General features: G+C 45.9%; 1 protein-coding gene across 12 annotated transcripts in view; it reads right to left on the bottom strand.

Annotated features, from left to right (window-relative positions):
* Positions 1-2561: 2561 nt before the first annotated feature.
* The window catches only part of IRAK2 (interleukin 1 receptor associated kinase 2), a 72479-nt gene continuing 56995 nt past the window's right edge, over positions 2562-18045 (bottom strand). For all 12 annotated transcript variants that reach the window (XM_035276274.3, XM_078351638.1, XM_078351640.1 and 9 more), the window contains 4 exons: positions 15805-15867; positions 10305-10505; positions 7143-7431; positions 2562-4205 (listed from right to left, as the gene is read on the bottom strand). In XM_035276274.3, the coding sequence (XP_035132165.1) occupies positions 4087-4205; positions 7143-7431; positions 10305-10505; positions 15805-15867 (672 nt within the window). In that variant the 3' untranslated portion in view covers positions 2562-4086. The remainder of the gene's footprint in view (positions 4206-7142; positions 7432-10304; positions 10506-15804; positions 15868-18045) is intronic.

Genomic DNA, 18045 nt, shown 5'->3' with positions numbered 1-18045 from the left:
GGCCGAGGGTTCAAAACCAGCCTGGGCAACATGTCAAAACCCCGTCTCTACTGAAACACAAAAATTAGCCGGGTGTGGTCGTGAGTGCCTGTAGTCCCAGCTAGTCAGGAGGCTGAGGTGGGAGGATCCCTTGAGCCTGGGAAGTCAAGGGTGCAGTGAGCCAAGATTACACCACTGCACTCCAGCCAGGGAGATAAAGTGAGACCCTCTCTCAAGACAAAAAAAAAAAAAAAGAAGCAAAGGAAGCAATGAACAAAAACAAATTATGAAAGGCTCTTAAACATAAGAAAGATGACTCCACCTCAGCCATTTAAAAAGTACGTATAAAATTACAATTTTCCACTCGTTAAATAATCAAAAAACAAGGTAATATACCTTGTGGCTAAGGATGTGGGGAAATGCACTCCCATACATCCTTGATGTAGTGTTAATTGATACAATCTCCTCGGAAGGTGGCATTGTCTATAGTAGCTGGAATGAAAAAACCTCAATCTCCATCAGTAGGTGCTGGTTATAAACATTAAGGAATATCCATACAATGGAATGTAAGGCAAAAAGAATGAAGTGATCTAAACTTACTGTTGAGGAGCAATGGCCAAGAAAGACAGGAAAAAACAAAGGACCTAGAAAAGGATGAATGAAATACGTGTGTGGCTAAATAGAAAGGAGTGGCCCACAAAGATAAATGTGGCTTTCTTTTTTCAAATCCCTGAGGGTAACCACTTTGTGTATTTGTTTCTCACAGCTTCAAGATATAATTTACATGCCATAAAATTCACTCTTTTAAAGTATATGAGTGACAGGTGCAGTGACTCACACCTGTAATCCCAGCACTTTGGGAGTCAGGTGGATCACAAGATTAGGAGTTTGAGACCAAACTCACCAACATGGTGAAACCCCATCTCTAATTTTTAAAAAATATGAAAATTAGTTGGGCATGGTGGTGCACTGTAATCCCAGCTACTTGGGAGGCTGAGGCAATAGAATCAATCGCTTGACCCAGGAGGCAGAGGTTGCAATGAGCCAAGATTATGCCACTGCACTCCAGCCTGGGCAACAGAGTGAGACTCTGTCTCAAAAAAAAAAAAAAAAAAGTGTATGACCAGCTGGCCTGGTGACTCACTCCTGTAATTCCAACAAGACTGTAATCTATTTTCTGTCTTGATATGTTTGCCTATTCTGATTAAAAATGGAATCATACGATATGTGACAAGCTTTTGCTTAGCATGATCTCAAGGTTCATCTATTTTGTAACATGTATCAATACTTAATTCTTTTCTATGGCTGAGTAATATTCCATTGTATGAATAGACCACATTTCATTTATCCACTCATCAGTTGATGGATATTTGGGTTGTTTCTATTTTTTGGCTATTATGATTCATGCTGTTATAAACATTGGTGTGCAGGCTTTTGTGTGGATATGTTTTCATTTCTCTTGGGAAGACACCTAGGCATAGAATTGCTAGGTCATATGGAAACTGTTTTACCTTTTAAGGAAGTGCCAAACTGTTTTCCAAAGTGCTCACCATTTTCAGTCCCCACCAGCAGTGTGTGTGGGCTCCAATTTCTCAACATCGTAGCCAACCCTTGTTTCTGTCTTTGATTATAGCTATCCTAGTGAATGTGAAGTGGCATCTCATAGAAGTTTTGATTTGCATTTCCCTGATGACTAATTAAGTTGAGCATCACCTCTGTTTTGCATCACCTTTGGAAGGATACTCCAACCTAGTGACAGTGGTTGCCTTTGAGAGGAAGAAACTGGAGACTAAGATCACAATGAGAAAAAGCCTGCCTTCTCACCATGTAACCTTTGTACTGTTTGGATTTTTAAATCCTCTATTAACCTAAAAAAAACAATTCAGGCTTTCCCTGTGGGGGATCCATGAAAAGACATCATGGTACCCGTGATTGTCTGGAATTCATATACTCAGAATGTGCATGTATATATTTATACCTGGCTAAGCAGAAGTCTATAGCTTTCATCCAAATCCCAAAGGGATTCACTGACTTCTCCAAAAATAAGTGAAATCCTAGTCTAGAAATGCAAGTATGTCTGGATAACCAGGAACCTATTAGTGTCAGCCCTCTATTGCTCAAACAGCCCTGGAAACACCCTGCTTATAATTATAAGGTGTTTGCAACAGGTCATGTCCTGTTTGGGGCACAAAATGCACATTCACCTTGAATCCTCACAGACACCAGAGCTGAAGACAGAGCTGTCTGTACAGATCACTGTCAACCTGGCTGGGACCCAGTTCAGCTACATCACATGTCAAGCCAAAGCTGTCCTTACTGGGGAATTGCTAAATGCTTTCCCCAGGCAGGACCTACCGCTGACAACAAGCCTATGAGATGGGTACTTTTTCTTATTCAAAATGTACAGATGAGGAAGCAGAGCCTCAGAGTAACTCCCTTCCTGGGCCCAAGATCATGTAGCTATTCACAGCCAACAGTGAGAGCCAGGATCCTAGCTAGCTCTCGGCTACCCCATCTCAAGGATGCAGAGCACCTTCTCTAAACAAATTCTTCTAGACACAAAACTAATTACAAGTTGACTGTTGACTTTACAAACATATTTTTATTATATAAAAAGAAATCACTATAGAATCATTTTAAATAGGACATTTCTCCCAGTGAATTTAAAATAGCATCTGTTTCACAAAAAGATATGCAACATGACTTTTCAGATATATACACACTGAATAATCATTAGGTACATGGCGAAATATACATTTAATACCTTTTTATTTATTTTATAAAACAGGACAAGTGCATTTTCCAAGTGCTTCTATAGCCAGTGTCTCATCTGTTCCTCCCAACAGCCCAGGGATGGAGAACAAGCAGGTGTTATCTTACTTACAAAGAAACTGAGGTCCCAAAAACTAAATGACTGACTTAATTGGAAGGAGAATCAGACATGAAATGCAGTCTCCTGATTCTTCATCAGGTTATAAATAACACATATTCTTGGGTGGGTGTGGTGGCTCATGCCTGTAATTCCAGCACTTTGTGAGGCCAAGGTGGGTGGATCGCAAGGTCAGGAGCTTGAGACCAGCCTGGCCAATATGGTGAAACCCCATCTCTACTGAAAATATAAAACTTAGCCAGGCATGGTGGTGGGCATCTATAGCCCCAGCTACTCAGGAGGCTGAGGCAGGAGAATCGCTTGAACCTGGGAGGCAGAAGTTGCAGTGAGCCGAGTTCGCACCACTGCACTCCAGCCTAGGCAAGAGAGTGAGACTGTCTTAAAAAAATAACAAATAAAAGCTCCATTAAAAAAACACTAATATTAGTGGGATGGGAAGATAAAGGTGCCAGGCAGTGACTAAATAAATATGTGAGTTGCAAGATTTCCAATACAGGCAGCGGAAAACCTGTAGAGTGCGTCGCCAGGTGTCTGCCATTTGCAGAACTTGAGACCTGGAGAGGTGAGTCAAGAAATGCACTGAGACACAAGTTGAAAGTCTTTCAGGACAGGCACAGTGGCTCCAAGCTGTAATCCCAGCACTTTAGGAGGCCGAGGTGGGAGAACTGCTTGGGCCCAGGACTTCAAGACCAGCATGAACACCATAGCGAGACCCCGTCTCTACAAAAAAATTAAAATAAAAATAAAAAAAGTCTTTCAGAGCATGAAAGCTTGCAGCTGTCAGCAAATACGACCCAGAGATCTTAGCTCCAGAAAATGCTATGGCATTGCAGAATGCTCCACCAGTGGTGGGGGGAAAGAGCTGCTGAGGTAATGGAATCTGCAGGGGTGGTTATCATCACACAGTCCCTGGAACCACAAAATCACCCACATCCTGGGCCCGTGTACAGGGTTTCTGCTTCAGTCTCCTCTGATCCCCTGCACTAGCTAACAAAGCCCAGAAAGGAAGAGGCTTCATGGATTTTTGTGTCTCTAAAAGCTAAGGGCCCTTCTCTCCCAACTCATTCCAGTGAAATGAAGTTTCCCTCCCACCCAGGAGAGCTGAGGTTTTGTTGCGTTATTTCCAGGCAGGTCTTGGATTCTGCCTCAGATCTTTTTCTTGATCTGATGCGCATCTTTCCAACTAAGGACAAGGGTCCTCAGCTGTGTTCCAGTCATCAGGGGCCAAAGAGCTCAACGCTGTCCAGTTTCTCCTCTTTGTAAAGTAGAATATCCTCCATCAGTTTCCTTTTGGCCTCATTGATCTCAATTTGCCACGAAGTCTCCGTAGCTGATGCTTAACAGAAAGGAAAGAAGAGCGACTTGCATGAAAGCTACTATTATGTAATTCTTAGATTCACTTAAATCAGGTTTCTGAATCAGGCCCTGAGTGTAATGAGCATTTCTCTTTTTTCCCCTTTCTTTTCTTTTGTTTTTTTTTTTTCTTTTGAGATAGGGTCTCACTCTGTTGCCCAGGCTGGAGCACAATTGTGCAATCTCCGCTCACTGCGACCTCTACCTCCCAGGTTCAAGCAATTCTCCTGCCTCAGCCTCTCAAGTAACTGGGATTACAGGTGCACGCCACCACACCCAGCTAATTTATTTGCATTTTAGTAGAGATGGGGTCTCACAGTGTTGCCCAGAGTAGTCTCAAATTCCTGAGCTTAAGTAATCCACCTGCCTCAGTCTCCCAAAGTGCTAGGCTTACAGGCCTGAGCCACTGCGCCCAGCCAGTATTTTTTTTGAGACAGAGTCTTACTCTGTTGCCCAGGCTGGAGCAATCTCTGCTCATTGCAAATTCTGTCTCCTGCGTTCAGGCAATTCTCCTGTCTCAGCCTTCCAAGTAGCTGCGATTATAGATGTGTGCCACCACAGCCAGCTAATTTTCTATTTTTTATATACATATATTCTTAGTAAAGACAGGGTTTCATGATGTTGGCCAGCCCAGTCTAGAACTCCTGACCTCAAGGGATCCACCTGACTCAGCCTCCCAAAGTGCTGGGATTACAGGCGTGAGTCACTGTGCCTGACCAGCCACACCTGGCTAATCTTTGCATCTTTTGCAGAGATGGGTTTTCACCATGTTGCCCAGGCTGATCTTTAACTCCTGGGCTCAATCAATCTGCCCACCTCAGCCTCCCAAAGTACTAGGATTACAGGCATGAGTCACTGCACCCAGTTGTAATAAGCATTTTCATCTCTGCCTTTGCAGGAAGCCCCGCAACCTACCCTGACCTTCCAGAAAGGAGAGGGTTTCCCTGTTCGTCTTTATGGTGTTGAGGGGTGGGAGGGTGGAGTGAAAAATATGTTCACATCCTGTCTTCTTCCTCTCCCCTCCCCATGGCAGGAGGAGTAAAAGGAGAAACAGAAGTGGTCAGAGCCTGGGACATTCATTGAACCATGTTTACTAAGGGACAGGGACACTGCATTCAAAGGGCCTTCCTATTTTTTTTTATTTCAGAAAGAAACCTGGTATCCTTGGACCTGAATGGCAGGAATGGAAGGTATCTTTTTTTGATTTTCCTGAGATGGAGTCTTGCTCTGTCACCCAGGCTGGAGTACAGTGGTATGATCTCGGCTCACTGCAACCTCTACCTCCCAGGTTCAAACAGTTCTGCCTCAGCCTCCCAATAGCTGGGATTACAGGCACCTGCCACTACACCTGGCTAATTTTTGTATTTTTAGTGGAGACGGGGGTTTCACGATTTTGGCCAGGATGGTCTCGAACTCTTGACCTCGTGATCTGCCCACCTTGGCCTCCCAAAGTGCTGGGATTACAGGTGTGAGCCACCCAACTAGAAGTATCTTCTTTTTTTTTTGAGGTGGAGTTTCACTCTTGTTTCCCAGGCTGGGGTGCAAAGGTGCAATCTCGGCTTACCGCAATCTTCTGGCTCCTGGGTTCAAGTGATTCTCCTGCCTCAGCCTCCCAAGTAGCTGGGATTAAAGGTATGTGCCACCACGTCCGGCTAATTTTATATTTTTAGTAGAGATGGGGTTTCTCCATGTTGGTCAGGCTGGTCTTGAACTCCCAACCTCAAATGATCCACCCACCTTGGCCTCCCAAAGTGCTGGGATTAGAGGCATAAGCCACCATGCCTGGCCAGTATCTTTTTTTTTGAGACAGTCTCACTCTCTTGCCCAAGGTTGAAGTGCAATGGCATGATCTTGGCTCACTGCAACCTCCGCCTCCCGGGTTCAAGAGATTCTCATGCCTCAGCCTCCCGAGCAGCTGGGACTACAGGCACCCGCCACCATAACCGGCTAATTTTTATATTTTTAGTAGAGATGGGGTTTCACTGAGTTGGCCAAGCTGGTCTTGAACTCCTGACCTCAGGTGATTCACCCACCGTAGGCTCCCAAAGTGCTGGGTTACAGGCATGAGCCACCACGCCCAGTATGGAAGGTATCTTTAGAAGTGACTGGTGAGGATGGTGTTTGTGTTATAAAGTGAGGATGGAGAGGCAGACAGGAATAGACCACATGGGGCCTTGAGGACTTTAAACAAGGGATGACATGCATTGTGTTTTTTGTTTTGTTTTGTTTTGTTTTGTTTTGTTTTGAGACGGAGTCTCGTTCCGTCACCCAGGCTGGAGTGCAGTGGTTCGATCTCGGCTCACTGCAACCTCTGCCTCCCAAGTTCAAGCTATTCTCTTGCCTCAGTCTCTGGGGCAAGTAGCTGGGATTACAGGCACGCGCCACCATGCCTGGCGAATATTTTTTATTTTTAGTAGAGACGGGGTTTCACCACGTTGGCCAGGCTGGTCTCGAACTCCTGACCTCAGCTGATCCACCCACCTCAGCCTCCCAAAGTGCTGAGATTACAGGCATAAACCACCAAGCCTGGCCCACATTGTGTTTTTAAAAACTACTCTGGCTGGCTCCTGGAGAAGGACCTGGTGAGGGAGGGGCCAGAGTAGATGGTGGAGGACTCTGGGTGCAATCCCCTGAGGACAGAAGCTCAGACAAAGGGGGAATGCAGAGAAGTAGATGGAGGTGAGAGAGATTTAGGAGGCAAATGTTCAGGACTGGGTGATTGACTGGACGTGGTCCAGGACAGTGAGGAAAGGGAGGTGTCAAGGATGCCTCCAAGGTTTCTCTATGAAAAACTGGCTGGTTGGTGAATGGCTGAATAACCAAATGAAGGAGTGAATGAGGATAACAGAAAGAAAAAACGATGGCCTGAAGTTGGGGGGATACACATGAGCATCTATATGCACTCCGACCTCCAGCTTACCATCCTGGGGAGGTTCTAGGCCAACGCAGGCCTCAGAGGAGGAGTCGGCCTCCCTTCCCACGATGGCCCGCAGCCTTCCTTCCCCATTCTCTATGGGGAGAAGTGGGGCAGCAGCCCAGGCCCAGGCTGCCACACTGACGGAGGAGGCATCAAGGCTGGAATTGTCCACATCATCTGTTTCCTCTGGGGTGTTGGAAGAAGAGCCTGTAGCCTCAGAAAGCCCACTCCAAGGGAGCAAGGTCTCCTGACCTCGGAGCCGCTCTTCAACAGCAGCCACACAGCCACGCACCTTTGGGAGAAGAGGGACAAGGGAGCTCATCAGGAATTCTCTCTGAAATAAAAATGCTAACACCTGGCCTCCCAGCAGAGAGGGGGCCAGGGGTAGACTGAAGAACCAAATGCTGGTTGCTTTGTCTGAAAAAGCAGCACCATTCCTTTGAAAAGAACTGCACTTGCCCACCACCTGCCCTGCCATAGATGAGACAACATGACCCAATGTGGGCTGATCATAGTACCCCACTCCTCTGGCCATAGGGATTAGTCTACATTTGGGCATGTGATCCAATCAGAATCCTTCCCTGAAACTTTTCCACCTAGAGCTTATTGGGGAAAGACCTCCAGCCTTTCCTTTCTAGTGGTAAAACCAGACGCCCCACCACACTCAGAAAACCCATTTACAGTAGGGGAAAATGAAAGCTCAACACAGAATAAAGCAGAGCAAGCAACAGAGAGAGAGAGCCACAGACACAGAGACATGATGGCTGTACCTGTGGTGTTTGAGACCCTCGGTTTAACTTCCCTGAAACCAAAGCAATGTCTGTCCTCTCTGCTGTTTGGTTAAATGAGCCACTAAGTTCGTTCATTCACTAATTCACTCATTCATATTTTTCCCCTCTCCCTTTGTCTGTGTGTGTGCACATGTAGGGGTGTGTGTGTGTGTGTGTGTGTGTGTGTGTATAAGAGTTTAAGTTCCTAACACTTTCAATCAGAAAAACACAAATAATATAGATTTTGCCCTGGAAGATTTTTCTGTTTAGGGAGGTTAGGAAAATTAGAGGGAAGCAAGGAAGGAATGTTTCTTCTTCACACACACACATAAAGCACACACACATATACTCATATACTCGTAATAACAATAACAAATCTCATCTCAGTGCCTTGCAAAAAATTCAGTATACTAATGTATCCATTTCATACACAATTCATGAGCTTTTATAGATAAAAAATTAAAAGGTCAGAAAAGTTCCTTGCCTAAAGCCACCCAGCCAGTCCACTAAATGGCAAAGGTCACCACCAAACCCAGGCCTGCTTATCTTCTGGTCCCTGACCCTGCTGGTCTCTCATCTTCCTAGCTTGGTTGTGATCTACTAAGAGCAAAGGCCATCTCCTACCTCTTTGTACACCTAAAGTGCCCTATCCACTTTATTCTACATGGCAACCCTCTCATCCTTCAAGGCCCAGGTCACATATTATTTCTTAAGATAAATCTTTACAGTAGATATTTGCCAAGCTAAAGACTGCATTTCCTTGTAGCTAGATGAGGCCATGTAACTAGGTTCTGCTCTCCATTATGTGAGAAAAATGCATTTCCAGATCACATCTTTAAAAGAAAGGGAGTGTGTCCACTTCTTTCTTTTAACCCTCTTTCACTGGCTGGAATGCAGGTGTGATGGCCTGGGTAAGAGCAGCCATCTTAGACCCTGAAATGGAAGCCACATGGTAAGTATAGCAGAGCAACAATATAGAAGGAGCCTGGGTCCCCAATACCATGGCACTGCCACATTAGCACTAGACTGGGTAAATTCAAACTGTTACACTAAAGAGAACAGACACGTATCTTGTTTAAACCACCGCATTTTGCAGTTTCCCTGTTATAGCAGTTTCACCTCCACCTTAAGTGATACATTGAATAAAATAATGGGATTATTAAAAGGATTAAAGTCTTTTTTTTTTTTTTTTTTTTTTTGCCTGAGCGTAGCTGAAAACTGCTCCAAGAAGGGAAGAAAGTCTTACTGAAAGAATAACTGGTTGAAGGTTTAGAATATAAACCTGATTATGTTCTTTTTTTTTTTTTTTTGAGACGGAGTTTCGCTCTTGTTACCCAGGCTGGAGTGCAATGGCGCGATCTCGGCTCACCGCAACCTCCGCCTCCTGGGTTCAAGCAATTCTCCTGCCTCAGCCTCCCAAGTAGCTGGGACTACAGGTGTGCGCCATCACGCCCAGCTAATTTTTTTGTATTTTTAGTAGAGACGGGGTTTCATCATGTTGACCAGTATGGTCTCGATCTCTTGACCTCGTGATCCACCCGCCTCGGCCTCCCAAAGTGCTGGGATTACAGGCGTGAGCCACCGCACCCAGCCAATTATGTTCTACCTCTCCTTAAAACCCTTAGTGAGCCCACACACAGTGGCTCACGCCTGTAACCCCAACACTTTGGGAGGCCAAGGCAGGCAGATCATCTGACGTTAGGAGGTCGAGAGGTCTAGAGCAGCTTGGCCAACATAGTGAAACCCCGACTCTACTAAAAATACAAAAATTAGCTGGGTGTGATGGTGCACGCCTGTAATCCTAGCTACTCGGGAGGCTGAGGCAGGAGAATTGCTTGAACCCAAGGGGTAGAGATTGCAGTGAGCAGAGACTGCACCACTGCACTCTAACCTAGAGAACAGAGCGAGATTCTGGACACTATCCAGGGAGGGAGCCTTGGGCAGCCAAGTTTTCACGCTGGACCCACTACACCATGCCTGACTGGCCAAGTGGTGGACACCTGACCTGAGTTCAGCCAATCAGGTTCTTCCTCTGCCGTCGGACACAGGGTGGAGGCTCATTCCCTCCATTATAACCTGCGGGCAGAGCCGTTCCATCCCAGAGAGCACGGAGGAAAGGAGAAGGCGCCTGTAGGGAAGGGGGAATAAACCCGATTCGCAGTGAGTTCTGTTAACACCCCAGGCTTGGTCCTGTGCCTTGAGGCCCTGCACCTCCCCTGTCCTTAGGCTCCTCACTATCCATCCCTATACGGCCTGTGGCTGATGAGAGCTCCGGGAGGTTCTGCTGCTTGCAAGCAAACACAGCCCTGGTTTGTGCACCAGGCCTCTGTGAAGGGGCAGTCCGGATGAGGCGGACCGCGCACCCAGGCACTAGGCCGCTGCCAACGAGGCTCACCTCCTGCAGGCTGGCATTGCGCCTCCGCAGGCACAGGCAGGTGGCCATAGCCAGGGCCTCCGCGCAGTCCTCCGGCAGCCTTCCTGCGCCCTTCTCCAGGTATTTCTGGCAGATCTCCTTTGCCATCACCTTCTTCACGTCCGTCTTCCTGGAGCAAAGCAAGGTGGTGCTGCTTGGAATTTCACTGAGGAGTAAATCCTTCTGTGGGAAGAAGGGTGGAAACGCCCTTGTGTGAGCTGCTGGTCTGCGAGAGCCAACGCACGCGACCCACTCACCTCCAGAGCTGCATAAAATGCTCGGAAAAGCAACAGGACATTTTAAGAATAAATGCAAGGATTTCAGAAACAAGTGAAACACCCAAGAAATGGAGAAGGACTCAATTGCTTACACAGGACACTCCACAGTGAACTCATGTAATGAGTTCACTCGCAATGAAGAACAAGTGCGAGTTCTTCATTTTTCTAGGCCTCGGCTGGTTCATCAGGAAACTAGGAACAAAAATACCTACACCAGGGCCAGGCGTGGTGTCTCATGCCTGTAATCCCAGCACTTTGGGAGGCCGAGGCAGGTGGATCACTTGAGGTCAGGAGTTCGAGACCAGCCTGGCCAACATGGCAAAACCCCGTCTCTACTAAAAATACAAAATAGCTGGCCGTGGTAGCACACATTTGTAATCCCAGCTACTAGGGAGGCTGAGGCAGAATTGCTTGAACCCAGAGGGAGGGTGGGTGGAGATCACGCCACTGCACTCCAGCCTCAGCGACAGGGAAATTCAGTCTTAAAAATAACATAAAATAACTACACCTAAGAATAACACACCATGAAATGAAACAGTGTACCTAAAGCACAAAGACTAACACCTGACACAGAATATTCAATAGTCTTTTAGTGATAATAACTAATAGTAACAACAGCTACCATTTATATGGTACTTACTACATGATGAGCACTTACATAATCTTATTAACAAATACATGGACAATCTCTTATGATATAAACATTTCAAATATAGGATTCTGACCTATGTATATATAACAGGAGAGCCACTATAAAGAAAATATTATGTCTATTGATATTTTTTATACATTTTGTATTTACATATAATATTTTGTATGACATAAAACGCAGAAATCAACTATGCATACAATAGAATATATGCTATATAATGTTATACAAATATGTATATTTATTTAATATAAGTTATATGTTGTATATTTCATGAGTAATATGGTATATATGATTAGCATATATATAAATGTTACAAATACACTGTGTTCAATATTGTAAAAAAATGTACTGTGGGCCAGGCGCAGTGCCTCACACCTGTAATCCCTTTACAGGGAGGCCAAGGCAGGCAGATCACTTGAGGTCAGAAGTTTGAGACCAGCCTGGCCAAGATAGTTAAACCTCATCTCTACTAAAAATACAAAAAAATTAGCTGGGCATGGTGGCACACACCTGTGATCCTAGCTACATGGGAGGCTGAGGCAGGAGAATTGCTTGAACCTGGGAGACAGAGGTTGCAGTGAGCCAACATCATGCCACTGTACTCCAGCCTGGACCACAGAGGGAAAAAAAAAATTGGCCGGGCACAGTGGCTCATGCCTGTAATCCCAGCACTTTGGGAGGCCGAGGTAGGTGGATCACGAGGTCAAGAGATCGAGACCATCCTGGCCAACATGGTGAAACCCCATCTCTACTAAAAATATAAAAATTAGCTGGGTGTGGTGACATGTGCTTGTAGTCCCAGCTACTTGGGAGGCTGAGGCAGAAGAATTGCTTGAACCCAGGAGGCGGAGGTTGCAGTGAGCTGAGATCGCGCCACTGCACTCCAGCCTGGCGCCTGGCGACAGAACATGACTCTGTCTCAAAAAAAAAAATTAAAATTAAACATAAGTGGTTAAAATTGGGGGCAAAAGTTTACCTTTCCTTTCATTTCTACACTCCAAAGGTAACCCCTGCTAATAATTTTGATTATAATACTTTCTGGTATACACATATAATTATTTTGGTTATATATTTACTTATATAATAATTAAAACAGTATCCTAAGAGCTATTAAAATAATAGCAATATCAGCCTGGAAAACATAACAAGTCTCCATCTCTACAAATTAAAATTTTTAAATGGCTGGGCACAGTGGCTCACGGCTATAATCCCAGCCCTTTGGGAGGCCGAGGCGGGAGGATCATCTGAGGTCAGGAGTTTAAGACCAGCCTGGCCAACATGGTGAAACTCTGTCTCTATTAAAAATAAAAAATTAGACCAGTGTGATAGCATATGTCTAGTCTCAGCTACTCAGGAGGCTGAGTCAGGAGAATCACTTGAACCTGGGAGGCGGAGTTTGCAGTGAGCCAAGATCACACCACTGCACTCCAGCCTGGGCAACAGAGTGAGACTCCATCTAAAAAAAACAAACAAAAAAAAACATTGCCGGGTGCAGTGGGGCATGCCTGTAGTCCCAGCTACTCAGGAGGCTGAGGTGAAAGGATCACTTAAGCCCAGGAGTTCTGGGCTGTAGTGCGCTATGCCGATCAGGTGTCCGCACTAAGTTTGGCAACAATATGGTGACCTCCCAGGAGTGAGGGACCACCAGGTTGCCTAAGGAGGGGTGAACCGGCGCAGACTGGAAACGGAGCAGGTCACAACTCCTGTGCTGATCAGTAGTGGGATCTTGCCTGTGCATAACCAACACACTCCGGCCTGGGCAACATAGTGAGACCCTGTCTCTTTAAAAAAAAAATTAAAAATTAGCTGGGTGTGAGGGCAAATGCCTGTGGTCCCAGTTACTTGGGAGACCACTGAGGCAAGTGGATCACTTGACATCAGGAGTTCAAGACCAGCCTGGCCTGTCTCTACTAAAATAATACAAAAATTAGCTGGGTGTGGTGACATGCTCCTGTAGTCCCAGCTACCGGGGAGGCTGAGGCAGGAGAATCGCTCGAACCCCAGGGGCAGAGGTTGCAGTGAGCCAAGATCACACCACTGTACTCAGCCTGGGCGACAGAGGGAGACTCTGTCTTGAAAAAAAAAAAATGCTACTACAAATATCCTTGTTCATGTGTCTCTCCTCACCTGTCTGCATGTTTCTCTAGTCACAAACGGAATTGCCGCATGAGAGGGTACCCATATTTTTAATTTTGGTGGAAACCATCAAATCCCCTCAGGAAACACCATGGCAACTAACACTTTCCCGAGCCTGGGGGAGGCCTGCTTCCTCCTACCCTGGGCCACAGGAAGTCAGCAAGCTTTCCTCCCTGACTCAAATCCTGATTAACCATCAGATTGCACTTACCCCAACAGAACATAAGAGACCATATAAGAGTCTAGAGGAAGAGAAATAAACTAAAATTTTAAAAATCGTTATTTTCCACATTTTTAGAAATCATTAGCAAAAAAAAAAAAAAAAAAAAATCTAGACATTTCGTGTCAGTGCCTTAAAAGCCTCCTTTGACACTTGTGTGGAGAGCCCCAGAAGACTGCTGGGAAATGCATCTTAAGAAAAGAGTCCAGAGATGGGAAACTGCCCCCAAACGGCCCAAATCACATCTGAGCTGCCCAGACAGACCTCTCTGCAGCATATGGGATTGACTGCCCAAAAGGGGTGAACTCACAGAGTTCAGCAAAGGGACATGTCATGACATTCTGCATGTAGTGGAGAGGACTTCAGCCTCCCTACTCCAGAGCCCAGGGAATCCTTCTGGGGCCCAGTCACCAGAAAAAAAAATCTGTCTGTTCCAATGGCCTCAACATCTAGGAGGAAAAGGTAGCCCCTCTCAAACTGTTGAAGAAAACTAGAGCCTTCACAAGATTTGCAACTCTGCAGGAGCCATGGGTTCAATTAAATCCCAGTTCCACCACTGATCTCACTGAGGGTCACTTCAGCCTGGCCTCAGTTTTCTCAGCTGTAAATGGGGATGATAATACTGAATTTGTATGGTTGGACTGTCACAAGAAACAGGCAGGAGACTGCTGTAGTTAAGAACTCAAGATCTCAGGTCAGGGAGATCTGACTCAGAATTCCATCTCTGACACTTGGTAACTCCAACCAAGATGCCAGGCCAACCTCAGAACCAGCTTTCCTCATCTGCGGATGAACATAATGACTTTATCATGGAAAGGTTGAGATGATTTAGAAAGATAATGTATAGGAAGTACTTAATACAAAGTCAGGGTAGGTTGTTACATTTTTATTCTTTTTTGAGACAGGGTCTCACTCTGTTACCCAGACTGCAGTGCAGTGGTGCAATCTCAGCTCACTGCAGCCTCCATCTCCTGGGTTCAAGCGATTCTCCGCCTCAGCCTCCCAAGTAGCTGAGATTACAGGCTTGTGCCACCACACCAGGCTAATTTTTGTATTTTTAATAGACACGGTGTTTCACCATGTTGCCCAGGCTGGTCTAGAACTCCTGGCCTCAAGTGATCTGCCTACCTTGGCCTTCCCCAAAGTACTGGGATTAGAGGCATGAGCCACCACACCCAGCCAGGTTGTTATATTTTTTAAATGACAATGTATATCAGATCTTTGGCCTATAAAATGGAAATTGTTTTTATTATAGAAACTTGTGGCTGGGCATGGTGGCTCACGCCTATAATCCCAGCACTCTGGAAGGCCAAGGCAGGCAGATCACGAAGTCAAGAGATCAAGACCATCCTGGCCAACATGGTGAAACCCCGTCTCTACTAAAAATACAAAAATTAGCTGGGCATGGTGGCGCCCACCTGTAGTCCCAGCTACTCAGGAGGCTGAGGCAGGAGAATTGCTTGAACCCGGGAGCCAAGATCATGCCACTGCACTTCAGCCTGGCGCCTGGCGACAGAGTGAGACTATCTCAAAAGAATAAAAAAGAAACTTGTTTGAAAGAGCTAAAATTTTAATCAATTTGAGGAAAATCCCTAACTGCCTGATATGTAGAGAAGTGTGCTTTCTGTAAACATTCCAATTTCTTTTTTTTAATTTTTTTTTTTTTTTGAGATGGAGTCTCGCTCGCTCACCCAGGCTGGAAGGCTGGAGTGCAGTGACATGATCTTGGCTCACTGCAACCTCTGCCTCCCAGGTTCAAGAGATTCTCCTGCCTCAATCTCCCAAGTAGCTGGGATTACAGGTGCATGCCACTACATCCGGACAATTTTGAGTTTTTTCTGTAAGATTTTTTTTTTTTTTTTTTAATAGAGACAGGGTTTCACCATGTTGGCCAGGCTGGTCTCGAGAACTCCTGATCTCAAATGATCAGGCCACCTCAGCCTCCCAAAGTGCTGGGATCACAGGCATGACCCACAGCACCAAGCCCCAAATGCTATGATCATGAAAAAGCCATGGCTGGCTGGCAGGTGGGGATGGGAGGTTACAGCTACTTTGTGGGGATGCATATGGAACCTTGAACCAGGCCTCATTAGCTGTGTGAATGAAACTAGCCAGAGGTGAGGTCACTTCCCTCTCTACCCACAGAGCTGTGAGGCCCAAATATACCACCCAGCCAGATGTGACAAGTTCCCTTACCAGGTAAACTGGTCTTCGGTTGTTATCCATCGCAGGGATGCCCGTGAGGACCTCAGCCAACACCTGGAGAGAACAGAACGTGAGTTAGCACGGCTCAGACACTCATGCACACGGCCAGGCAGCAGATTCTGTCTTCTCAGTTGCAAAGTCTGAGCTCCAGGTGCTACTCTTCATTGCCAGCAGACATACCTGCCCACGTGGGAATATCACTAAACACTTCCTCCAATTAAAGAGGCCACCTAGCTACCAGTAGAAGCTTGTAATTAATTGATAGCCAGGCAGGGAAGATGGTTCTCAAAAATTCATGTTTGTGTATGTGTGTGTTTATGTGTATTACCATAAGATATATAGGTATAGATATAGATATCAACAGATACAGATATATGCACACATATATACACACTATTTTTTAAAGATTATTTTGTTTAAAAATCCTTCAGCTAGCCGGGCACTGTGGCTCATGCCTATAATCCCAGCTCTTAGGGAGGCAGAGGCGGGAGGATAGCTTGAGCCCAGGAGTTGGAGACCTGCCTGGACAATATAGCAAGACCCCAGTTCTAAAAACTAATAATAAATAAATAAATAAATAAAAATCCTTCAGCTATGGCAAGCAGGCATTGCTGTGTCAATCTCAGGGAAAGAAGGCATCTGTGTGCAGGCAGGTATCTATTCTAGACAAATCTCACAGCATCCATAGCATGTTTCAATCTCAGGCCTTTATTAACATTATTTATTCATTAATGCATCCACTTGCAGTTATTCATTAATGCATCCACTTGCAGAAGCAGCACAGCCCTGTGTCCGTGTAAGTCACCACAAAATTGACAAATCATGATATACATCTTAATAAATGGAAGACGTGCTTTGAACAGGGTTTCTTAGGAAACAACAGCATGATGGTTAAGGGCTCTACAATCAGGCCTGAGTTCAAATTCTGACTCTGTTCCTTACATGCGCAGGTGATCTTTAGCACATAACTAAAACCTGAGCCTCAGTGTCCTCATCTTTAAATGGAGACTAGCAGTTGTGAATATTAAAGGCATGAATACCCCACATTTAGTATGGAATTTCTCTCCCACAGCATCTCTTGAAAGTTGTAATAGGGTCCCATTTATCGCCAAGAATCCCTCCAAGCCTGGAGGAAGGAAAAGATAAAAGGTTTGAAACCACCCAGGATTAATAACAGACTGGCAGTGGCCAGAAGGGGGCAGCAGAGGGCACCACTGCAGCAAGCAGGACAAGGAGTCAATTGAAAAGGAACTTCTGACTCGTCCTTGCCAGGAAGGGAAAGAACAAGCGGATATGAATAAACAGAGTTCCTGTGCCTCTTCCCACAGGGCAGGCTCTGAGTCAAGTCCTTTACAGAGGTCATTTAGCGCTCATCAAAAAACACTGAGCAATGCACTGTGCTCCCCACAGGAGGAACCAAAGTTCAAAAGCACATCGGTCAACCAGAGACAGGGCTTAGCAAAAGGGTGGCAGGAGCCAGTGGGCACTCAATGAATGAATGGATGGATGGGTGGGTAGATGGATGGATAGATGGGTGGATGTGTGGGTAGGTGGATGGATAGATGGGTGGATGTGTGGGTAGGTGGATGGATAGATGGGTGGATGTGTGGGTAGGTGGATGGATAGATGGGTGGATGTGTGGGTAGGTGGATGGATAGATGGGTGGATGTGTGGGTAGGTGGATGGATAGATGGGTGGATGTGTGGGTAGGTGGATGGATAGATGGGTGGATGTGTGGGTAGGTGGATGGATAGATGGGTGGATGTGTGGGTAGGTGGATGGATAGATGGGTGGATGTGTGGGTAGGTGGATGGATGGGTGAGTGGGTGGGAGGATGGATGGATGTTTGGGTGGGTGGCTGGGTAAGTGCATGGGTGGATGTGTGGGAGGATGGATGGATGGGTGGGTGGGTGGATGGATGGTTAGGTGGGTGGGAGGATGGGCTCATGGGGGGATGGGTGGGAGGATGGGTACGTGGGTGGGTGGGTGGGTACGTAGGTGGATGGATGGGTGGGAGGGTGGATGGATGGGTGGGAGGGTGAATGGAAGGATAAGGAAGTCATCTGTGACACCAGCAGCACAGTTAAGAAGGTCAAGAGTAAACAGATATCAGAAGGAGGGTGTAAAGGTAGGAATAACAATAAGCACAGTCATCATAATATTCTTGGTAGGTGCAGGGTACTGTGCTTACCAGTTTATATATATTATTCCATTCATCTCCATATGTATTGT

This window comes from Callithrix jacchus, chromosome 15 (genome assembly GCF_049354715.1).
Source record: "Callithrix jacchus isolate 240 chromosome 15, calJac240_pri, whole genome shotgun sequence".
Classification (NCBI taxonomy): Eukaryota; Metazoa; Chordata; class Mammalia; order Primates; family Cebidae; genus Callithrix; species Callithrix jacchus.
The sequence above is the reverse complement of the archived record's forward strand: the minus strand, read 5'-3'. Positions and strand labels throughout refer to the sequence as shown.